This window comes from Anabrus simplex, chromosome 1, assembly GCF_040414725.1.
Source record: "Anabrus simplex isolate iqAnaSimp1 chromosome 1, ASM4041472v1, whole genome shotgun sequence".
NCBI classification, from domain to species: Eukaryota; Metazoa; Arthropoda; class Insecta; order Orthoptera; family Tettigoniidae; genus Anabrus; species Anabrus simplex.
The window spans coordinates 1,491,861,546-1,491,888,101 of record NC_090265.1 but is presented as its reverse complement, the minus strand read 5'-3'; the positions used below and the strand labels follow the sequence as shown (position 1 = coordinate 1,491,888,101).

The 26,556-nt window shown below is 38.2% G+C and overlaps 1 protein-coding gene across 1 annotated transcript in view; it reads left to right on the top strand.

Moving 5' to 3' along the window:
• Sirt6 (sirtuin 6) overlaps positions 1–11,610 on the top strand; it is a 126,399-nt gene extending 114,789 nt beyond the window's left edge. Inside the window, exon 6 of the mRNA XM_067153254.2 lies at positions 8,995–11,610. Within this exon, the coding sequence (XP_067009355.1) occupies positions 8,995–9,351 (357 nt within the window). The 3' untranslated portion in view covers positions 9,352–11,610. The remainder of the gene's footprint in view (positions 1–8,994) is intronic.
• The last annotated feature ends 14,946 nt before the right edge of the window (positions 11,611–26,556 follow it).

The window sequence follows — 26,556 nt, the reverse complement described above, 5'->3', positions numbered from 1 at the left end:
CTCCAGGGTTGGTTTTTCCCTCGAACTCAGTGAATGATCCCACCTCTATCACCTCACGGGCAGCGCTCTGGAGCGTGATACATTTAAATTTAATCGGGGATACAACTGGGAAGAAGGAGTAGAACCTTGACCAGGCGGCCTCACCTGGTATGTTGAACAGGGGCCTTGTGGGGCGAGGGGAGGAAACGGCCGTGGCCTTAAGTTAGGTTCCATCCCGGCATTTGCCTGGAGGAGAAGCGGGAAAACATGGAGAGCTTCTTCAAGGATGGCTGAGATGGGAATCAAACTCAATTGACGTCCCGAGGCTGAGTAGATCCCGCTCCAGTCCTCGTACCACTTTCGAAATTTTGTGGCAGAGCCGGGAATTGAACCACCCGGGCCTTCGGTGCTGGCAGCTAATCACACTAACCACTACACCACAGAGGCAGGAGGTTTTAGACTCACCCATCGTTAATACATAAAACATCGAGCACGAGGAATAGTACAGAAACAACACACAATTAATGAATTCACTAGGCAACAAAACACACACTGAATGAATCCCCTAGTCCGCCACTTCTCAAGCAATGGAAGTAAATCACCCCAGTGACAGTGGTCAGTTTCGTTACTTTGGGTTCTCGCTAGGGGGTAATCAGTGGTTCCCGCTCGCTCTAAGCTTGGAGATGCACACTTTCTCCAAGTTGTTAACAGATGGCAGAGGTTAGCACATGGATGGTGATCAAATTTAAATTGCAGCGACATCATTCGGAGGGTTTCAGAACTATGTCTGCCATCGAATGCAATTTACAGATTGAATGCCTTACGTCCTTAAATTCTCCATTTGCTTTCTCTTTCTACCGACAGTGGATTAGACGGCGAGACTACACCAGCACCACACGTAGTCGAGCAATGGAACTAATGCAGTTGCGCGGAAATTTTGAACTTCTGAGAGATGAAATTGTCAATACTTGAGTTGAAACAACCTCAAATCGTACTTCAGAGAGTTCTTCGCCCTATCATAACGCATGCAATGAATGCCTTGCATGCAAGGAGAATACGCCCCTGGGTGAAGTATAGTGGGAAGGCAGGGATGAAATGGCTTCATAGAGTAGTAAAATTAGCATGGAGTGTTGGTAAGGTACCTTCAGATTGGGCAAAAGCAGTAATTGCACCCATCTATAAGCAAGGGAATTGGAAGGATTGCTACAACTATCGAGGTATCTCATTGATTAGAATACCAGGCAAGGTATTCATTGGCATCTTGGAAGGGAGGGTGCGATCAGTCGTTGAGAGGAAGTTGGATGAAAACCAGTGTGGTTTCAGACTACAGAGAGGCTGTCAGGATCAGATTTTCAGTTTGCGCCAGGTAATTGAAAAATGCTACGAGAGGAATAGGCAGTTGTATTTATGTTACATAGATCTAGAGAAAGCATATGACAGGGTACCGAGGAAAAAGATGTTCGCCGTACTGGGGGACTATGGAATTAAAGGTAGATTATTAAAAGCAATCAAAGGCATTTATGTTGACAATTGGGCTTCAGTGAGAATTGATGGTAGAATGAGTTCTTGGTTCAGGCTACGTACAGGGGTTAGACAAGGCTGTAATCTTTCACCTTTGCTGTTCGTAGTTTACATGGATCATCTGCTGAAAGGTATAAAATGGCAGGGAGGGATTCAGTTAGGTGGAAATGTAGTAAGCAGTCTGGCCTATGCTGACGACTTGGTCTTAATGGCAGATTGTGCCGAAAGCCTGCAGTCTAATATCTTGGAACTTGAAAATAGGTGCAATTAGTATGGTATGAAATTTAGCCTCTCGAAGACTAAATTGATGTCAGTAGGTAAGAAATTCAACAGAATTGAATGTCAGATTGGTGATACAAAGCTAGAACAGGTCGATAATTTCAAGTATTTAGGTTGTGTGTTCTCCCAGGATGGTAATATAGTAAGTGAGATTGAATCAAGGTGTCGTAAAGCTAATGCAGTGAGCTCGCAGTTGCGATCAACAGTATTCTGTAAGAAGGAAGTCAGCTCCCAGACGAAACTATCTTTACATCGGTCTGTTTTCAGACCAACTTTGCTTTGCGGGAGCGAAAGCTGGGTGGACTCAGGATATCTTGTTCATAAGTTAGAAGTAACAGACATGAAAGTAGCAAGAATGATTGCTGGTACAAACAGGAGGGAACAATGGCAGGAGGGTACTGGGAATGAGGAGATAAAGGCTAATTTAGGACTGAACTCGATGGATGAAGCTGTACGCATAAACCGGCTTCGGTGGTGGGGTCATGTGAGGTGAATGGAGGAGGATAGGTTACCTAGAAGAATAATGGACTCTGCTATGGAGGGTAAGAGATGTAGAGGTAGACCAAGACGACGATGGTTAGACTCGGTTTCTAACGATTTAAAGATAAGAGGTATAGAACTAAATGAGGCCACAACACTAGTTGCAAATTGAGGACTGTGGCGACGTTTAGTAAATTCGCAGAGGCTTGCAGACTGAACGCTGAAAGGCATAACAGTCTATAATGATAATGTATGTATGTATGTATGTATGTATGTATAAGTTGCAAGGCCATAATTTTGATGATATTTAGACGCTATCAATTTAAAGCCTGGAATTTCCTCCCTATTATGTAACTGTAGTTCATCTTCTGTGTGTGTTTCTTGAAGCACGATGACATCAACTGCATATTTCAGTGCAATCCTGGAAAGATACATTTCGCTTGACTAATCCCTTCGATATTCAATTGACAAATGCGCAGCGATGGTCCAATTCTACAAACTTGAGGATCCTGAAAAGGACCACACATCTCCTTCTTGTTCACAATTTGACCGAGAGGTCATTTCCAACAGTTTGGTCTCATCTTATCACTGTTGCTTTCTTAGCACCACCTGGGAGACACGTGTAGGGCAGTGTAGTGGTTAAACCTATGGACGTGAAGCAACGTAGACCCCCTTCTGAAGGTAACTCAAGTCAACTTGAAAGATCTTTGGTGTACTGATGGCACAGGAGTGCAATATTTCCGTACACGCATGAATATTTTAAAAAATGTTTCAAGTTCCTAGTCACAGCTCTGAGAGTTGATGCAAATTCTCAAGCGGATCAAAAGAAACTCAACAAATTTCCCCCTATAAGAGCTATTTTCAAAAGCATATGTGGAAAACTGTATTGGTGCTTACACTCCAAGCGAGAGTATGTCACAATAGATGAAATGTTAGAGCCTTTCAAGGGTCAGTGTAGCTTTTGACAGTGCATTAAAAAAAAAAGCCAGCTTAGTATGGCCTAAAAATATATACTCTGTGCTGTGTAAAAACTTTCTACACTGTCAAATTGGATAGTTACATAGGAAAACAACCTCCTGAGCCATACCAATTAGACAATTCTGCACACAGTGTTGTAGAGAGATTGATTCAGCCTATTAGTGGTTCCAGTAGGAATGTTACTACTCAACTACTATACATCTGCACCTCTCACCTCTAATCTCTAAATGAATCATAGATTGATACCGTTGGAACACTCCGCAAAAATAAGAAGGGAATCCCTCCGATTTTCTTGCAGACTAACACACGAGTAGTTAATTCTAGCATTTTTGGGGCCAGTGAAGAGAAGAATTTGGTTTCTTACTGTCCAAAGAAAAGTAAAGTAGTTTTGCTGCTGTCTACCATGCACCACAGTGATGAAATAGATCCTCAATCGAAAGGTAAATAAAACAAGCCCAAATACTCACATTTTATGACTCCACTAAAAGTGGAGTAGACACGGATGATCAGTGCAAAGTCCATTACTCAGCAGCTAGGACATGCGATCGATGACCACTATATGTATTTTTCAGTCTGCTGAACAGTTTTATAATAATGAAGGCTAACAGAGAACGTGTGGCTGTGGTTCAGAAAAGCTGTTGGCAGGTGTTGAAATAGAAAGATTTTCTCAAGTGTCTTACTGTATGAAGATCACTTGAAGTCACATCTTCAGAACAAAAGGTTACCCCGGTCCCTGAAACGTAAGCTGTGGGAAATGACTGGAATGTGGAAGTAACCACCCTACCTCCCAAGGACACAGGTGTGCCCGGAAGATGTTACATTTGTGACTGGAAAAAAAAACCGCAGCAAATGTTCACATTACATTTGTAAAGAACATGCCACGTTCGGGTGTGTGTAAGTTGTGCTTACTCTGAAGGGAAAATGGATTCTGATGCTGACTAACTTTTTTTCTGCTAGTGGCTTTACGTCGCACCGACACCGATAGGTCTTATGGCGACGATGGGATAGGAAAGGCCTAGGAGTTAGAAGGAAGCAGCCGTGGCCTTAATTAAGGTACAGTGAAAATGGAAAACCTCGGAAAACCATCTTCAGGGCTGCCAACAGTGGGATTTGAACCTACTATATCCCAGATGCAAGCTCACAGCTGCGAACCTCTAACTGCACAGCCAACTTGCCCGGTGATGCTGACTAACTGAAACAGCGCAAGTTCGAGCGCAAACATTTTCAGAGGCCATTTCGAGATTTTTTAAATTAATATAATCATTTATAAATATGGTTTTTTATTGGCAGTTAGTTTGTGTTGTTGTTGTTATTATTATTATTATTATTATTATTATTATTATTATTATTATTATTATTATTATTATTATTATTATTATTATTATTATTATTATTTACATTTTATGGCCTTCATTGGACCACTCTAGCCAACTTTATACAAAGAATTTTTCAGTTTCCTGTCAGCCCAGTACTTCTTCATTCTCTCTGATCTTATCCTTCTTCATCGGAAATCATCCTTCCTATTGTCTGTTTGTTGATTCTGGTTTGCAGTCTGGTTTGCTTGTCTGTGAGTTTCCTGATTTTGTCGGTTTTGGTTTTTAGGTCTTCCACTGTAATTTGAAGTTCATCCATATCTTCCTTGATTTCTGTAATCCACTTAATGTTGCACTTACTATTCCATAGTTTTTCTATTAATCTCCTCCTGCACTCTTTCAGTTAGTCAGCATCACCAGGCGAGTTGGCCATGCAGTTAGAGGCGCGCGGCTGTGAGTTTGTGTTGTATTATAAATATTACTGTACTTTTCATTATTACAGTACATATTGAAGTTCGCACACCAAACAAAGTTTGAGTAAGTTTGTATTATTTTTTGTCTTTCCTCTTTCATTTTAATAACTTAATTTCTGTTTAGTATTTATGTTAAGTAATGTTTCATCATGTTTTTAGCTTGACTGCATTGAGGGCAAGTATTTATTTCTACTAATTACTACATTATTGCAATGTTTCATTGCAATAATCACTGTAAATCATGACATTGTAATAAAATCTATTTCCGTAGGATTGATATGTATTCATTCAGCTATTAAGCACATTTCTTTAATCTCAAACAATACTTCCTTTGATATGTAACTAGAAATTAACATGTTGATAAAATGACATCCATAGTTTTTACTTTACTCTTTTAGGGTCAGAAAGACCGTCACTCCTCATTGAATGACAAAACATCACGTGCCCTCTCAAGGTTTAATACATATCAGTTAATCTGTTGTTCATGTTTCATTACATTACATTACATTCTCTTCATCGTCAACAAAAACTTCACAAAATATTCTGCAGACTTGATCAAATTACATACCACTAATTTGATATCAAATATATTACAAATAAAAATACAAGAAATGTTATAATTCGTCATCTAACACATGCCCACTAATAGGATTACAGCTTTAAAAACCTCAATTGTCAGTTGTAAATAAAATCTTTAAAATTATATAAAAAGATCTCTCCTTAAAATTTTCTGAATATTTTATTTAATGTCTTTAAAAACCATGTGTGTGTCAAAAATTTAAGACTCAAGTTTTCAGTACAGCTCTATCTGTATTCCTTGTGTGTTGAAATGCATCTTACAATGGTAAACAACTTTGTTGATCCAGCTGAATGAGATACTCCTCAAAAATTATGCATGTCATCCAGGCTTGTAAATTGGCTCTGTACTTTGGTGGTAGCTTTCTTATATTTTTAAAGCACCAAGGCTTGTCAAATTTTCTAATAAAAGTGGAGGGAGCTTTTACTTGCTAGTGGCAATACAAGGATGAGAAACCACGGAAAACCATCTTCAGGAGTGCTGACCGTTGGATTCAAACCCATCATCTCCCGAATGTAACCTCTCAGTTACACAACCCTAACCGCATTGCCAACTCACTCAGTAGGGAGCTTTTCACGTCTATCAACAACACAGGTCAGAAAAACTGTGACATTCTGCTTGGATTTTATACCACAATGGTACGGGTCATCTTTGAAGGTTAGGATCTTGCTGGGTTGAGGGTTATAGTGTCCATGTTGAACACGTTTTTCGCTTCATAACCTTCAATTAGCTGCAGAAAATGACTTTCCAGTCGCTGACTGTAGCAGGATCAACACTGCATTCTCCCCAGAAACAGACTAATTAACAAAATTATGTCTTCTCATGAATCAGTCGATTCAGCCATTTGATGCTCTGAAGCTGTCAACCCCAAGCTGCATAGCTATAGGTATATCACACCTTTCTCTCCAGATGTGATCCATCAGTGTTTGCATTGGCAGCCCTGGCTTGCTTAAACTAACGTGTACAGATGGACTCCCATCTCTCCCAATGGTGACACCTTCATGGACTTGCGATCTTTTGAAAAGGAAGGGCTGCAACGCACAGAACTGTTTTCAATTTCCACTAATTTCTTCATTATTGTATTTAACATAGAAACATGCAGACCAAGTCCTGCAGCCAAGTCCACGCATGTCTCCATGTGACCATCAACTTCTTCCAAAATTTTCATTTTCTTATCCAGAGAAAAGGCATTCTGTTTTTTCCCCACGAGTACATTACACAATGCTTTACAACTTGGAAAAGTTACTAAAACAAAGTAATTCACTGCGTTACAAAACACACAAAATGCCTTCTGTTTTGTTTTACCTTGATTCCTGGCTATACCTTGCTGGTTTGATGTATCAAACACTACGTGTTACAACTCTCACTGCCGCTAGGCCACCGATGTATCGATTATCGCATTAGGAATGCACATAACTTCGCAAAAATTTCAAGTCATTCTGCTCACCAGTAGAGAAGTGCGTAATATATTCAAACAAATCACTCGTAGGATTGAGATTGTTCCTTACCGTGGGACTTCAAAGTACAGAATTGTATTTTATGATTTGAGGTCTGGAAAATGTAAAACCAGAGATTGTATATATTCAAAGTTTCTCTGTGATATGAATGTTAGGATTGTGTCTAATCACTCTTATCATTTGGATGCAGAAGAACTGGAATTGATGAGGAGAGAGACAATATACCTACAGACAGCAGTAAGTATGAGGATGTGTAGATTGTCCTTGTCCTTTTATGTTTTCTTTCTATTTCTCCATCTTCCTGCACTGACCTTTCATTGTGTTTTTCCTATTACATGTTCCTTTCATTGTTCCCATCTTTCTATATTTGACCCGAATCTAATGTATGTGTTTTTTAACATTGTTTATGCTTGTATTGTATCACATATAATGGAACATTTTCTCTGTTTAACTACAGTAAAATCTGCTCAAAGCGGAACTTGAACAAAGTGGAAACTTGTCCACCACGGAATATTTTCTCAGTCCCGGTGAAGCTTACAACATTATAATGTTCTTTCTTTTGTATAATGCGGAGTCTCCTCAACGCAGAAATGGAAACGAAAAATGAAAGAATATTCTTTATAATCTAGTTGTACAATGCAAAAAATATAATCTAGTTGTACAATATGGAAAATATTAGGAACTGATGAAATCCTACGTAAAATATTTGTGCATTTCTGGTGCTGGTGTGATTAATGTCATTGTTTGGACAAACTGACACATGTGTTTGGTGGGAGTGATAATACGGATGGTGGAACGAATGAAGTGCTTGAAAATGCATCGGCAATAACCAACTTGTGTCAAGCAAGAAAAGTTACCTACAAGCCAGACAACTTCATTCGAAATGATAAACAACTTACGACACACCACATTTTGGATCAGCTACAGCCCTTCTAGCAGTGAGAAAGGCCGAGAATGAGGAGGAGATGGAAGAAGGAGACGAACAAGACGATGGAAATCAAAACAAGATTTGAACCAACGAACAGTCCCACAGTGCTTTTATGACGTAAAGCAATTTGTCATTACATCTAACTCTTCCATGCTTTTTGAACTAATATACTGAGCTCAAGACTACATTCAGAAGGACACAATTAGAAAGAAGAGGAAACAAGTTTCTTTGTTTGATCTGTGAAAGAAAGCTTCGTGTTGTGAAATACTGTATAGAGTTTTGTGATGAAAATAAGTTCAAGGAGCGTATATCCAGTGTTCTGAAACAGTATAATATAGTTTTGTGAGAGTGCCAAAATGAAATGCTGTGCATCATTCTGCAAGTAATAATAATTTACAAATCAGTGTACTACAGTATTATGTATATCAATCTGAATAACCGAGCGTAATTAGTAGGCAAACACAGGTAAGTTCTAAGTAATATTTCAAATTACTGTTTACTGTCTTAAGGCAAAAAATCGTGATGTTTTGTGTAATGCGGAAAACTGTCTAATTCAGAAAAATATTTTGCTCCCTTGCGATTCCGCTTTGAGCAAGTTTTACTGTATATACAAAAGTAGATTTTGTTCACCTTAAAAGTAGTAGGTCTAAACCTGCATTTCCTGATCACCTTCTTATTGCTTTTTTTTTTTCCCTATTCTATCATAGTAGCATATAATGATGATGATAAGAATATGTACATAGTAAATTAAAGTAATGTTAAGAAAATGTAACATCTGTTGGTATCGGTTTTTTTGCAAAAGTTGATTTTTCTCTGTCGTGATAAAATAATGGTTAGTCTGTTGTGAGCACCCTCTCAGTTTATTCTTATTTTCACATAATTTTTAAAAACATATTTCATTACTCCATTATTTTCTTATTGTAAGTCATAATTTATGCCTCTACATTTATAGCCCATCTTTGTTTTGTGTTAACGTCTCAGTAAGTTTATGACTTATTTACTTTTCCAGGATCGTAAAGCAGACCTCTTAATACATACTTATGTCGATGAAGTTATGGTGCTGTTGATGGAGTTATTGAATTTTGAAATCCCAGACTTCAAGGTGGAGAATGACCCAACTAAAATTGTTAGTAGAGAGGTTAAACGTATTGATTGGACAATACAAGATAGTGATGTAAAGAAAATGAGACGAATGTACGAAGCTCAGTGTTGTAAAGCAGCTAAGAAGAGGAAAATTCCTGATGATTCTACTGAAATTAAAAAGGTTAAAGAAGAAGAAAAGTTAGATGTTAATGTATGCAATGAAATGAGTGTGAAAAATGAAACATACATAGTTCCGATTGGTATAAAATGTGAAGGTAGCTAAATGAGTATGAGGGTTTGTTCATCATGTCCTTACAGCATTAAGTCATTGTTTTGATCATACTCTAATTACTAAAATGAATTAAGAGGTCACTCGCTGCTTTTGTTCATTAATCAAACTATTGATTCAGTATTATGTTTAACCAAGAACCTGTGGGTAGTGATTTTTAATTATGTTATTAGCATATTTATCTTGGACCAGACTGATACCCTTATTGGATATTTAAGGAATAATTTTTCTTTTCTGTGTATTGTACAGTATAGAGTTCAGCACAAGTGTAAATACTGATGGGGAATTTTTGTAATATGGCCACGTTGTGTCCTTTCTTATGTTCCGAGCACATCCATCCATACATTTAGTTGTTACTTGCCTGTTACAAACCTGTATGGCTTGTACAACAGATGTTTCCAATTGGGACATTTACTTGAAGAGATTGATACGTTTGTCCTGTATGTATTGAATAGGTTAATGCTCTGTTAGAGATGCCAGTGTTTAATGTAACAGATGTATTGTAGATATTACAGTAAGTTAAACTTGGTTGTCTAATGTAGAAAATTTTTTCAGTCTTGAATGTTAATGTGCATGAAATAATGATCCTAAAATTACATAGAATTATACAGACATTGATATTTCTTTTAATGATAAATAAATAATCTCACTGGTGTGTTTTAACCGTGTTGCTGAGAGTGGCTGTACCAACACGTTGGAAAATGCTTCTACAAAGTTAATTAATTTACTGTTGGAGAAAAACTAATACACTGATCCCATATAATATGCATGATCTTTACATGTTGTACTCCACAACAGTTTACCCTGGCAGTGGTGGTGGTATTGCCTGAATCCACTTACTCAAGGAACATGAGTGCATGGTGGCTTGTGTAAAGCCCAGTACAATCATCATTGTTAGCTGCTTTACTTCAGAAATGGAATGACCCGTACGCCTGGCATTGATAATCAGGCCGCAGTCAAATGCGCAGAGAACTCGTGTCATGTCTAACCTGTGGTCAGCTATTGCTCACACAGCCAGTACGAGGTCGGATGACATTGCGGTCAGATACCGCACCATACTATTACATTTACTGGGCCAATCACAGCGCCATTTTGCCTAAACGGCAGCTATCTCTAATTTAGTTGCTCAGGAAACTTGGGAGACTTTTTAATGCAGGTATATTGAACCTTCCTCTGGATGCTTGCTGTCTTCTTTTCATTTTATATTCTTGCCGATACTCATTCTATTGCCAAATCGTGGTCCAAATCAGTATGTGGTCCACTATAGGCCTGGTTATCCATAAGATATTTTTAATGCCTAGAATGTGGTCAGTTTGATCTGGCAATTACTAGGTTCTCTTGTGGATCTCTTTATGATAAAAGGGGCTGCCTGGCTGAGGCGGTAAAGGCATGCTCGGTTCGCCCGGAAGGATGTGGGTTCGAATCCCCATCAGGAAGTCGTAAAATTTAAGAAACAAGATTTCCACTTCCGGAGGTGCATATGGCCCTGAGGTTCACTCAGCCAACACCAAAAATGAGTACCAGGTTAATTCCTGGGGGCAAAGACAGCCAGGCGTTGAGCTAACCACTCTACCCCATCACGTGCCGCGGTTAACAATGGTGGAAGCCTTTACCTTCCACTCCTTCAAGGGCCTTCATGGCCTGTACGGAGGTGACTTTGTCTTTGTCTCTTTATGATGAAAGTATGTTGAAACGAACTCACCTTATGTCTGACAAATTTCGTCAATGGACTACTACTTAATTTACCATTTTTTCTCGCGGCACGGTGCATCTGGACTCCTTGGCGACTGCTTCCTTACTGTAAGCCGATTTGCTTCGCCAACTTCGGATGATGTCATCACTGCTACATTTTCCATATCTCCACAAGCTTCCAGCATGTTCTTCCGCTCCTTCAAACGTCTGTCATACCTTCCTGCTTGGTCCCTCCTCTCTCCAACACACACAAATACAGCCTAGTGCTGTTCCATCAATGGGATGTTCTTTGGCTTGTTAGGGAGAGAGGAGGACTTTCCTGATATTTGTCTCCAGCATTTGAGTCATTTTTGTACACTAAGACTATATTTTGCTGTATAATGCATGAGGTATGAACATTTCACACTTTGCAATTAATCCCTACAGGGATAATTACAGGCCAGTCAGCTTGGCATCTATTACATATAGGATTTGGGAAAGCATTCTTTCTAATTATATTAGACACGTTTTTGAAATTACTAACTGGTTTGATAGAAGGCAGTTCAGATTTAGGAAAGGTTATTCCAGTGAGGCTCAAATTGTAGGATTCCAGCAAGATGTAGCAGATATTTTAGATTTAGTAAGTCAAATGAACTGCATCACTATTGACCTATCCAAGGCTTTTGATAAGGTAGATCATAGTAGACTACTGCCAAAAATAAGGGCTATTGGACTGGACAAATAAATGAACGAATGGAATACACTTCTCTGCCATACGGATGACCACCAACAGAGGTGAGAGTATTTCTTAATTGTTATTATAATATACCATTAGTTTTTTATAATACAAAATATGAAAGATAATCCAACTAAGAAAATGTTATGAAATGATTTAAGTATAATTGACTAATATACTGTATATCCAGTAAATACTTCTCAGATATTGTATTGATTAGATAAATTTAGATATTTCCTAGACTTAAACAAACAAAAGAGAGATTGAATAGGTGGCTAAATTTCTAGAAAATAGAATTCAGAGAATTGGTGAAGCATTTTCTGATCCTGTAATGATTGGAGGGGGTTTACAAAGCAGTGTTATTGGACTTTTATGTTTCGATATATATATATATACAGTATATGATCTGAGTAAAGAACTGGAATCATAGATAAGGCTTTCTGCCGATGATGTACTGAATAGAACAATAAATAAGTTACAGGATACTGAGCAACTGCAGAAAGACCTCTACATTATTGTGAGATGGATAGTTGACAATGATATGATGGTAAAAGGGATGAAAAGACATTTTGTAAGTCCTCTCAGTTTTAATTAGTGTTGATAAGGTGAAAGTACCTCATGGTGATCACCATAAGTACTGAGCTGTTAATATAAGGAGTAATCACATTTACAGGATTCTAAATAAAGGTTACATCATCATCATCATTTCCCTTTATCCAGCTGTAGCCAGGTAGGGGCAAATATGGTTCCTCTCCACTTTCTTCGGTCTTTCCACCACTCCTCCTCCAACACTGTGTCCCAGTCCAGGTTTCTTTCTATAATGCTGCGTTGGATGGTATCCTTCCATCTCAATTGTGGTCGTCCACGGCCTCTCCTTCCTTGGATTTGCATTTCCATCACTTTTTTTGGCATTCTTTCGTCGCTCATTCGCTTTATGTGCCCAAACCATCTTAGTCGGCTCTTCTCTATTCTATCATTCATTTTTTCCACTCCAATTTCTTCCCGGATTTTCTCATTCCTTATTTTGTCTCTTCTACTCTTCTGTATCATACTCCTCAAGAACTTCATTTCAGCTGCCTGTATTCGACTCTCATGCTTCTTTTTCATTGTCCAAGTTTCTGCTCCGTAAGTTGTTATGGGTACGTAATACATCTTGTACATAGTATCCTTTGCTTCTGTTGGCACATCTTTGTCCAATAACATGTTTCTTACACTGTGATAGGAACAACTTCCAGCTTGAATCCTTTTACTAATCTCAGCATCAAGTCGAGCATTCTCCATTAATTCACTCCCCAGGTATTTAAATGTTTCCACTACTTCCAGGGGCTTGTCTGCAAGTCTAATCTGACTTTTCCCTTCTTTCTCCCCTCTAGTCATAACAAGAGTTTTACTCTTTTCTACACTTATTTTCAATCCACATTCTTCGATCTTCCCATTCACCACATTCAACTGTTCTTGAACCTTCCTGTCGTCTTCTCCCCAAATCACAATATCATCTGCAAATAACATCATGTTCATTTCTCTTCCTCCATATGCTGCTTTTGCTGTTCTCATGATGTCATCCATTACTATTGTAAACAGGATTGGTGATAGAACACTTCCCTGTCTCAGCCCACTAGTTATTTACAGGTTACAGATCTCTTCATATGGTTATGAGGGTTGGGAGGAAGAGATGAGATGCTTGACTAAATAATATGTTCCAAGCTGTCAGCAGGCAGATGGCATAGAATGACATTAGTAGATGAATAAGCTTGAATGGAGCTATAAAAGTAGATGAAGATAAAGTTGGAATTCAAGAAGGCAAATGGGCAACTATTCATTTGCAGGAAGAAGAATTAGGGATTGGAATCATTTACTAAGTGAAATCTTTGATGAACTTCCAACTTCTTTGAAATGATTTAGGAAAAGGTTAGGTAAACAACTGATAGGGAATCTGTCTCCTGGGCAGATATACAAATCTCATTCTGTTAACTACAGGCTCCTTTCTTTCCATGGTAAGGTTTGACATCTTTATTCCATTCTGTGGAGTTTGTCCTAAAACTAAATGAGCGGAGAGGTCTCTCTCCCTCCGGCCTGTTTCATCTGTCACTTGGGAGCTGCCCCCTTCTTGTAAGGCGAGCAACATCCCTTTTAAACACAGACCACTTTTAAAACGACAGCATTCTAAAGCCTCTTAAAAACATTGAAATAGTCTTCATTTCAACCACAATTGATAAAATTATTCATACGTACCTTACTCATACGCTTACCTTTCATCAAGTCAAACCATTTATCCTTACAATCCACAGAACTTAATCGTGAGTCACCCGGGTTCAAAACTTACCGAACGAACAGAAAATAAACACAAGGTTTCCCCCTAATCTATAAACAGCACATCATTAAGATTCTTAACGTGGCCATTATTAATGGTATACGAAGAGATTATCCCCTAGAAGAAAATTCCCAATTTGGCAAAACATGTAATTGAGCCCCAGGCATGTCACACATCACACAGTATTCATACAGCCAATTATACTACTCTACAAATATGCAAAATTTCTTTAAAATCAGAGTGCTTTGCTATCCCACATATTTACACATCTTTCAGCATAGGCATATAGATGATCATATCTTCATGCATTAAGTACTTGAAGCAAAATGCCTCAAATACAGAGAAAAGAAAACTGGTTGAGATCCTAAACAAAATAACAACTTTCCCTCATTACCTAAAGCATTCTGAAACTTTAGGATGTCTTATTCTTTAACCCATGCTCATACATTACTATCAAATGGAATTATGTAGACCTTAAAATAACATCATGCTCCCAAATTTCTCTCCTAGCTAAATTATTTCTACACATGAAATACGATGACCCACTCAAAGTTGCTCCTTAGTTTCAAACGTCCATATTTATCTGTTACAACTCTATCCTACATTATTTACATATTTACAGGAACATAAATCCTGCGTTTTCAACACTACATAATACTTCAAATGAGTGTACTTATGATAATATTAAGATGTCCATGGTTCGAACCTCAAAGAGGCCCCTGTTGGATGGTTTAGGCCTGCATGTTAATGCCACGGATCACTGGTTTGAAGTTTCCTCTTTAGTACCTCCGTCTGTGAATCCATGGTCTTGAGTTGGTATCCACTGGAATTGGCTAGACAAACAGATTTTCCATTAACCACATCTTCCTTCATCACTTGCACAGTTAATACTGAAATTATATTGGAATTATTTAATTTTCTCTGACACTGCTTATAGAACATCAGTCATTTTTCCTACACTTCTTATAACAATCTAATTATCTCTCCGACACTGTTTATAGAGATCTATTTCTCCAGTACTGTTTATCGGAACCTAGTTATTACTCTGATACTGTTTATATAGATCTATCTATTTCTCCAACACTGTTTATTGAAACTTAGTTATTCCTCTCACACTATTCCTCCAACATTGTTTATAGAGATCTATCTACCTCTCCAACACTTGTTTATAGACATCTATGGATCTCACGTTTAACATCACGATACACAGCCTCCACAGGTAATACTGAAATGCAATTGTTCTGTAACTGCTTTATTTAACACACTGTTTTCATATCACCACCGGGACTTCCACACTCTCTGTTTGTGAATAATATGCGTACACAATATATCTCAGATACAAATTGTTTCTTCTTACTACCTCGTGACAACTCGTCAGTCCCGCACAAAAGAAATATATATCTGCACACTTGCAACACGGTCGAACGTCTGCTTCCCTCAAACACACATTAGTAAATATCTGCTCCTGCTACGGGACGACTGATTCCTTAACCTGGATCCACCCAAGATTTTATTTTTTTGAGAATCAACTTGTAACTTTCAGCATTGGATAATGTGCATATGAAGATCCCGGAAAAGCTTTAATTTTATTTATTCGATATGTAACGTCCAAGAAAGTGCCATATATGGCACGCTGGGCAGTAGTGCTGTCTTTTGTTTCAATACGGGAATTTGGATGTTATTCTGCATTTGGCTTATGTATATGCTTTCATCCAATACTTCCTTTTGTAAATCATCATATACAAGTTTTTCTTCAATATTTGAATATGTTACAAAAATAATGTTGTTCCAGAACTATTAAAAATACCTAAATGTTTGATTTTTTATGCTAGGGATTTTATAGGGATTGTAAATGACCCGAGTTGTTAATTGTATGAGAAAATGAATTTTTATTTCAAATAATAATGCTAAAATCGCACAAGCTATCCAAATCACTTATTACATCGTGAGGCAATCAGAGGAATTATAGCAGCGGCATGTATAAAGAAAAGTCACCCGTTCATATGAGTACTGCATTAACAGTGATGTTCTGAAAGGCAAGTACACACTTCTTATTACCTTTGTGCGTATGATAATCAGTAAAACAGTCTACACATAAACCTACATTGCACTTGGTACACTGCGTTCTAGGCCTAGTAAGGCAATTTTCTGATCCGCATCTTCTTCTCTTCACTCCTGGAATTTTAGAAGGCCATTGATGCATTCCATTGTACCGAAATCCCTGCACTGCATTATGTCCAAAACAATGAGATCTGATGAACAAGGAAGCAGCTCTGTAGCATGTGAGATGTCTGGACAATTGCTCGTCGGAAATCAGGGCGAGATATGCCTTCTCTAGACATGTGTTTCAGCTGCTATGCATTATGCATTTCTACATCGACGAGCCAGGCAAATATTGCCCACCACCACTTTCTTCCTCTTATTCTGACTCGCACATCTGTCAAGTTCTTGATTAATAAATTTCATATTGTTCCATATTGATAATTACCAAATGTCATGAAAGAAAGAAAAGTTCCACCTAATCAATACACATGTGCTTTCATCCAATACTTCCTTTTGTAAATCATCATATACAAGTTTTTCTTCAATATTTGAATATGTTACAAAAATAATGTTGTTCCAGAACTATTAAAAATACCTAGATGTTTGATTTTTTATGCTAGGGATGATTTTATAGGGATTGTAAATGACCCGAGTTGTTCCACCTAATCAATACACATGTGTATTGATTAGGTGGAACTTTTCTTTCTTTCATGACATCTGTCAAGTTACGACCCATACGATCAATACCTCCCATACCAATATTGTACTGAGAAATCGTGTATGGCTGAGACGCTCAGACTTTTTCACCTCCAGCCTGTCCTTTTTCTTTCACATAACGAGATACCTGTTTTCAGGGTGCACTCCATAACATGTAGATGCTACGGTTACTACTGAATTATCCACCCAACCAAACCTGAAGACCTTCCTCCAAGCTCTTTAGGTAATCAAATATACCCCGTTTTTCTTTCTTCACGGTAGTGGAGGATTTCAGATTACAATTCTTAGGAATGTGATTTTCTCGACAGACTATGAATCTCATGTTAAATTCGTATTGACAGTTGAACTTCTTACAAAAATGTACAAAACTATTTTAATCCTCCTAGTCAATACTACATATTTTACATCCAATTAAGATGAAACTGTACACATAAATAGACATGTTTCGACCCGGCATTGGGTCATCCTCAGTAGGACATGTAAAATGAATTTAAAAGATAGGAAACACACAAATGAAATGTTAGTTAACAAGTTTTTTAAAAAGTATGATGAAAGTTTAAAAACTGTCAATTGTTAATCATTAAAACAGTCTTAGTGGCTGCCTTAGGAGAAACCAGCATGGTAAGGTTATTTCATTTAGTGTGCAAGATGTATGAGACAGGAGAAGTCCCATCCGATTTTCGGCAGAATGTTGATATACCTATTCCCAAGAAAGCCGGTGCTGACAGGTGTGAAAACTACCGCACTATTAGTTTAGTATCTCATGCCCGCAAAATTTTAACACGTATTATTTACAGAAGAATGGAAAAACAAGTTGAAGCTGAGTTGGGGGAAGATCAATTTGGCTTCAGAAGAAATGTAGGAACACGTGAAGCAATCCTGACTTTACGCCTGATCTTAGAGGATCGAATCAAGAAGGACAAGCCCACGTACATGGCATTCGTAGATCTAGAAAAGGCATTCGATAATGTTGATTGGACCAGGCTATTTATGATTCTGAAGATGATAGGGATCAGATACCGAGAACGAAGAATTATCTACAACCTGTATAAAAATCAGTCTGCAGTGATAAGAATCGAGGGCTTTGAAAAAAAGAAGCAGCAATCCAGAAAGGAGTGAGGCAAGGCTGCAGTTTGTCCCCTCTCCTTTTCAATGTTTACATAGAACAGGCATTAAGGGAAATCAAAGAGAAATTTGGAAAGGGAATCACAGTCCAAGGAGAGGAAATCAAAACCTTGAGATTTGCGGATGATATTGTTATTTTATCTGAGACTGCTGAAGATCTCGAGAAGTTGCTGAATGGTATGGATGAAGTCTTAGGTAAGGAGTACAAGATGAAAATAAATAAGTCCAAAACAAAAGTAATGGAGTGCAGTCGAACGAAGGCAGGTGATGTAGGAAATATTAGATTAGGAAACGAAGTCTTAAAGGAAGTAGATGAATATTGTTACTTGGATAGTAAAATAACCAACGATGGCAGAAGTAAGGAGGACATAAAATGCAGACTAGCACAAGCAAGGAAGAGCTTTCTTAAGAAAAGAAATTTGCTCACTTCAAACATTGATATCGGAATTAGAAAGATGTTTTTGAAGACTTTTGTGTGGAGCGTGGCATTGTATGGAAGTGAAACATGGACGATAACTAGCTCAGAAAGAAAGAGAATAGAAGCTTTTGAAATGTGGTGTTACAGAAGAATGCTGAAGGTGAGATGGATAGATCGAATCACGAATGAAGAGATACTGAATCGAATTGGTGAGAGGAGATCGATTTGGCTAAATTTGACGAGAAGAAGAGATAGAATGATAGGACACATCTTAAGACACCCAGGACTTGTTCAGTTGGTTTTTGAAGGAAGTGTAGGTGGCAAGAATGGTAGGGGTAGACCAAGGTATGAATATGACAAACAGATTAGAGCAGATGTAGGATGCAATAGTTACGTAGAAATGAAAAGGTTAGCACGGGATAGGGTGGCATGGAGAGCTGCATCAAACCAGTCTATGGACTGATGACTCAAACAACAACACAAAACAGTCTCGAGCTGGAGGTCTTTCTGTTTCAATATTTTTGTTGCCCTATGGTGTGGTTCAACTGGTATTTGTATACTGTTGGCTTAGTTGTTATGTTCTGAAATGGGCTGATATACATAAACATTAACTGAAGTTGATTGCTCCCGCAGTCGAGATGCAAGATGTGTTGCTACAACGAAGTAGAGTAGGGAAATGGGGCGGGGCTTGCGAGAGGATGGGAGTGTGTGGAATAATGGGGGCGGTGACAGAAACCGAGTATAATAATTGTGAGTTCTTATGTTCCTGTTTTATACTACAAATGATCAGAATAAAAGTTTCCCATAGTAGTTCTGTTTTTCATATATCTCATTTAAGTTGAGGGCTGGGTTCTTATATTGATCCATACTGATGTAAAAATTCTCTAAATTGTTGAGTAGCGGACCTTTTTGTTCACGTTGTAGAATTTTTAGATCTTGATCTATTGTAGAATAATTGTGATTATAGTCTTTGTGATGGTTACTCATGACAGAGAAATGATTATATTTTAAAGCGTTGCAATGTTCTGTATAACTTATGAGGAAGTTCCTACCAGTTTGTCTGATGTAACTTAACCCACATCCCTGATATTCCAGTTTATATATCCCAGAAATTGTGTATTTATTGCTAGCATTCACTGTGTGAGAGTTAAATAATATTCTTTCCTTAGTGTAGCTGGTTTTGAAAGCAATTCTTAGGTTCAGTTTACTTAGGTCATTGGTGATTATGTGTATATTATTATTGTTAAATGTGAATGTGGCATATTTTTCTTTCATTTTTGACTCTTTCGTTAAAGTAGTTGTGGGCTTGTTAGTATGTTTATTGATTAGCTTATTTATAAATTTTGTGCTGAATCCATTGTTCAAAGCTATTTTGCGGATGGTCCTGTTTTCTTTTTTCAAATTTTTCTTTCAGAGCGGAATTTTTAAAGCTCTTTCTAACATGCTATTGTAGGCAGCTATTTTGTGAGCTTCAGGATGTATTGAATTTTGTTTAATGGTGTTAGCAGTGTAAGTTGGTTTCCGGTAAATGTTAAATGCCAGGTGATAATTCTTATGACATGATAGTGTTATGTCTAAATAATTAAGCGAGTTATTGTTCTCCATTTCCGTAGTGAATTTAATATTCTGATCTAAGCTGTTGAGTAGTTCCAAAATTTCCTTTCCTTTGTTAATCCTGCTATCTATGATGGCTAGCATATCGTCAGCTTGACGTGTCCAGTATTTTATAGCTATGTTCTTATCTATATATGTTTGTGTGTTCTAAGTGGTCCATATATATGTTCACCAAAATACTCGAGGACGGTGCTCCCATAGGTAAACCTGTCTGTTGGTAGATTTTATTCTCAAAAATGAAATAATTATTACTTAAAGAGAATTTTAATAAGCATATGAACTCATCTATTTCACCAATACTTAATTTACTGAATTTGGTTAAATTGTTCTGTATCAAATGTTTAGTGGTTTTAACAGGGATATTGGCATACATATTGATGACATCAAATGAAAGGATGTTGTGGTGTTCTGGTTCTTTTAAATGTTTTATTCTTTTACAAAGTTCTAAGGAGATCTTTATCATTGTATTCACTTGTTAGTGATAATGTGTACTAAGGAAATCTTTAATAAATTGAGATAATTTGTATGTTGGGTTACCCCTAAAATAGATAATTGGTCATATAGGGATGTTAGCCTTATGAATTTTTGGTAACGATTTCACTACAGGTAACCTAGGGTTCACGGCAATGAGTTTTTTTCAAATTCTTTGAAAAGTAAAGTACTATTATTGACTATTGATTTTAATTCTTTTTGCAGGTTATTTAAGGGATTCTTCGTGATTATGTCAAATTTTTCTGCGAAAATTTTTATGTGTGAAGCTTTCGTCTTAAGCTATAAAATACTGGGCAAGTTACGTTGAAGATGTGCTAGGCATCATAGATAGCAGCGTTAACGAAGGAAAGGAAATTTTTAACCCCCGAACTTATGCATACCGTTCCATTTCAAGTGAAGGCAGTTTTTAGTGCACCCATGCTTTAGAATCTAAATGTCCCACATACTCACTCCATAGTTTTATTTAAATCCCCGATCACCCTAGAGTTAGTATCCTTTCTATACAGTATTCCACATAACAATCTTCACACCCTTAAAGTTCTCCTGTGCTGTCATAATCAGATCCCATACATCCCCTACTGTGTACCTTCTCTCCCTCCCCATGTGGGTGGGGGACGCAGACAAAGAATGCACCCACGGTATCCCCTGTCTGTTGTAAGGGACAACCAAGGGATGATTGAATTAGAACCATGAAACTACTTGTGATTAGTACCATCACATGGGGAACACCATGGGTCACCTTAACTTGCGAGTAGTACCACTATGTTTGGTACACAATAGGTTTGTGAATAGAAGCAGCACAGAGAATGATTCACTGTGGGTTTCCAATACCTGTGATTAGTACCATTATATGCGGAACATCACAGGCTTACATTGCCTGTGATTTGTACCATTAAGTGAGAAACTTCACGGTTCTGGACATTGCCTGTGAATAGTACCACTATATGAGCAACACTGTTGGTCTGCATTGCCTGTGATTTGTACCCACTATGTGAGGAACACCACGGGATAGTTCGAATCTCTGTGATTAGTACACCTTTGTGAGGTGCACCATGGGTTTGCGTACGAATGGCACCATTATGTGAGAAACACCATAGGTCTGAGTTACCTGTACGACGTACAATACCTGTGAGTAGTACCATAATGTTTGGAACACCATGAGTTTACGCTACCTTTGGTTGGTACCGCAACTTGAGAAATACCATGGTTCTACTTTACTAGCGATAAGTGCCATTATGAGGGACCATTGACCTAGATATTGAACCCATTTAGACAACAAGCATCATCGATTCAGGATTGTGCTTTGGAAGCAGTCCCTTGATCCGTCATATAGTTTCTAGGAAGGTGAGTCATTGCAGGTTGGATCAGCTGATTGTTTTAAATTCATATTCATCCATTCATTCTTCATCATCACATTTTAAAAATTCTGTTCAGTAGATGAATTTTGTCCTTTTAAATTGTCATTGCATTTTGTACCGATGGGGTGATGACCTAGATTTTAGGCCCCTTTAAACAACAATCATCATCATCACTTTCTCTCCCTCTCACAACCCTGTTCTACCTCCCTCTTCCTCTCCTCTACTCTTCATTTCCCTTTACTACTATTCCCTTTTCTTGCCTCACTCCTCCTCCTCTGCTGTAATACTTCCCTGTTCCCCATCTTCCCTCTACTGTTCTGCTTGCAGTGACTCGTACCAATTCCTTACCAATACTTCTTTTGAACTCGCTCTGTGACGAGAACCCTTTCTTCATATCAAAACATAAGCTCCTCAATATTCCACAACTTCTCTCTTTCCTTTCCTTCCCACTTCTTACCTACCATATCTTGTACATTGATTGAGTGAGACCTTCATTCCTGTCCTCAGTTAAAAGCCTAATTATCCCCCGAAACTTCCTATCTCATTCCTCACATTCCTTAATGTCCACTCACACCCACATCCTACACTTGCCTTCATCAGCCATTATTTTACCTTCGTCACTGAAATATGTAATAATGGGCATACCAAAAGAAAAAGCATATTCTGTGAATATAAATATATGTCAGGAGAAGAAAATACTGTATACTACGCAACAACTTCATGACAAAAAAAAAAAAAAAAAAAAAAAACTATTCAAGATACTGACTGATGAAATTACTATAAGATTATTCTACTTAGGCATGTCCTGGTTATAAAACAACAATTTAATTGGAACTATAGAAATGTAGTTACACTACAGACTTAATTTTTTTCAGTCACTGTGGATCAGTATTTAGCGCAGTTGCACAGGTGGCAGATTCCCCATCTCTTGTTTTCCTAGCCTTTTCTTAAATGATTGCAAAGAAATTGGAAATTTATCGAAACATCTCCCTTGGTAAGTTATTCCAGTCTCTTAACTTCCCTTCCTATAAAAAAAATGTTTGCCCAATTTGTCCTCTTGAATTCCAATGTTATCTTCATACTAGCTGATGTACCCGTGCTGAAATCAGCATAGGTCCGTACAAAAATGTCAGTAAGAATGTAGCGATTAAAAGCAATGTTATCATATGAAATACTCAATTAAATGAAAAACTGCACATTTTCTCACTATTAACGAACAGTACTACGGTGTTGATCTAACAGTCCAAAGTTCCAGAGCTGGAATGACCAGATCGCAGACAGCCGTGAACACTCCTTTGCCAATTTGGTTAAATATGCACACTGCTCATTCCAATCAATGCCGCAAAGTAGGGATTGAATAGCTCGAATGCTATGATGAACCAGTGTCTTGCATACCAGTATTATCAGAAAATTTATGAAGCAGAGGAATGTCGTGCTAAAAAGAAAGTCATCTAACTCCACAGCTTCTTCCCGCCAATATTCAGGTAGGCTGTTACACATGGTACGACCGGGCGAGTTGGCCGTGTGGTTAGGGGTGCACAGCTGTGAGCTTACATCCGGGAGGTAGTGGATTTGAACCCCAAGGTTGGCAGCCCTGAAGATGGTATTTTGTGGTTTCCCATTTTCACACAAGGCAAATGCTGGGGCTGTACCTTAATTAAGGCCAAGGCTCCTTCCTTCACACTCCTAGTCCTTTCCTAACCCATTGTCGCCATAAGACCTATCTGTTTCAGTGCGACGTAAAGCAAATTTAAAAAATACTCGGCACACAGCAGTAATCTTATCTGTCGGAGATGAGTGGCAACAGAAGACACAAAGCACATCACAACAAACAATGGTCAATGTAATGTTATTGTTGATCAATTTTATGAGCTTTGTATATTATACCCCTTCACATTTTGCTTCCTTTCGACTCAGTGATATTAGTGCGTCTTATAAAATTATTTATAGCATAGATTGTAGTTCCTTATTCTCCAACTTTACATACCGATTTTCATTAAATTCTGTTTACCTATTTCCTCGCGACTCTGCGCTGGTATGGACTTAGTAACAAAAATTCAAATTCATGAATATCTCTGTGATCATAGCCGGTACGGTAAATATGTAAAAGACATAAATGATCGGAAATTTAATACTATATAACTTTAGTTACGTAGTATTTATCGATACGACCACTAATAGCGTAAATATTTGAGAATTAAATTTTAGGCCTTCCCCTAAACTACCATTTCACTCAGCGTGAATAAAATTATTTATGGCCTAGATTGTAGCGACTTATTCTCCGACTTTGCATACCGATTTTCATTAAATTCTCTTCGGTCGTTTTCTCATGAAGCGTGTACATACTTACAGACAGACAGAAATTATGGAAAATTAAAAAGTGTATTTCCTTGTTACTGCGGACAGGACCGAACAGAAATGCTATTCTTTTAAATTCAGAGCAATGTACAGACAAAACTCTTATTTTATATATATATATATATGTGTGTGTGGTCTTTCCTACCTTTAAAGACACCACTCAAACTTATTGGTCTACTAATGTCATTTTACACCATATCTCCACTGACAGCTTGGAACATACTACTTATGATACAGATGTTGATTCCCATAAGGAACCTCATAGTGCACTGGCACTGCCGGTGGCTCCAAGTAGCCTACGCCTTAGCCTACACAGTATGCACTCGCCATGCGTCTTGGTGGGTGTGCTATTTACCAACTTATGAGCCCAACTTAGCACAATGGGGCGAAACACTGGCAACCAGGAATGAGTTAGCTGGACAATTTATAATGTCCAATAACGGACCAACTATGTTGGTAACTTACCACTTAGTCGAACAGCTCATCTCCTTTCTCCGAAATCTTCTCAGCCCAAACTTTACAACATTTTTGTAACGCTACTCTTTTGCCGGAAATCTTCCAGAACAAATCGAGCTGCTTTTCTTAGGATTTTTTCCAGTTCTTGAATCAAGTAATCATGGTGAGGATCCCATACACTGGAACCATACTCAATTTGGGGTCTTACCAGAGACTTATATGCCCTCTCCTTTACATCCGTACTACAACCCCTAAGCACCCTCATAACCTTCTCTTTTTCCCATCTTTACACACAGTTGTTCCTAGACATTCCCTTACTGTTTCTACAACGGCATCCCTGTATGCCACCCATTCTCTTTCCATATCCTGAACCTGATTACTGTCCACTGTTCGGAACTTCTCACTAATCATATCCATGTACTTCTGTCTAATTTCCTTGTCCTGGAGATTTTCAACCATAATTTGTTTGCAGACAGATTTCACTTTCTCTTTCCTAGGCCGAGAGGTACTTAGTTCATACACATCAGATAGTGGTCTGTATCATTGAAAAATCCCTGGAAAACCTGTACATACCTAACAGATTTCCTGAATTTGAAGTCAGTTAAGATATAATGTATTATGGATCTGGTACCCCTACCCTCCCATGTGTAGCGGTGAATAACTTTATGCTTGAAGAATATATTGGTAACTGCTAAACCTGTACTAGCACAGAAGTCCAGCAAATGCTTCCCATTCCTATTAGCTTCCATATCTTCCCCATATTTACCAATTCCCCTTCGTAACCTTCAGTTCCATTTCCAACTCTCGCATTGAAATCGCCCATTAGTACTATTCTATCCTTGCTGTTGACCCTGCCTACGATGTCACTCAATGCTGCATACAACTTGTCAACGTCATCCTCATCTGCACCTTCACATGGTAAATAAACAGAGAAAATTCTCATCCTAATTCCTCCAACTTCCAAATCTACCCTCATCATTCACTCATTTACATGCCTAGCAGAAACTATATTGCGTGCAGTAGTATTCCTGATGAACAGCCCTACCCCACATTTTGCCCTTCCCTTTTAACACCCATCAAGTACACTTTATAATCTCTTCCTCGTTATCTCCCCTTTACCCAAATATCACCTACTCCTAGCACATCCAGATGCATCCTCTTTGCTGACTTAGCCAGTTCTACTTTCTTTCTTCCATAAGCCCCATTAATATTGATAGCTCCCCATCGAATTGCATTTTGTCCGCCAAGTTGTTTCCAAGGAGTCCCTCGCCTGTCAAATGGGAGTGGGACTCCATTACTCTCATATGTCTGAGGCTTGCTTAAAATGTTCTGAGCTCGGTAAATTCATGAAGCAGGATGCTACCCTACTTACACGTAGTCCAAGTGAGGATCTCTCCTCTAATGGGTTAGGGACGACCGGTGGATTGTATAGTCCTAGTCACCTGAGCATGAGGAGGGCCATGACTAGAGCCTGCACGGATATCTGCGGATATTCGCAAAGTTAGTGTCTTGGCGGATCTAAATGGGATGGCAGTGCAGATAATTTTGCTGATAATTTCTAAATAATGACATTTATTGATTTTCACTCAGGTAGGTGTTCTGGTGCCAGGTGTCAGGCCGATTGTATTATGTTAACAGATCTACCTGTTTCAATACCTTGGGTGTAATATACTGTAGTTAAATATTTGCAATATCCGCAGATAACAATTCGCGGATGCGGATAACCTTTCACGGATGCGGATGAAGGAAGAGCAGACGTGAATATTATTTTGTATATCCGCACAGGGCTTTAGCCATGACTCAGAATATGTCCAAGATGCCTACTCCTATTCACGGATGCGGATGAAGGAAGAGCGGATGCAGACTCTCAGGACGACTTACTAGGCCACTCAGCCGTTGC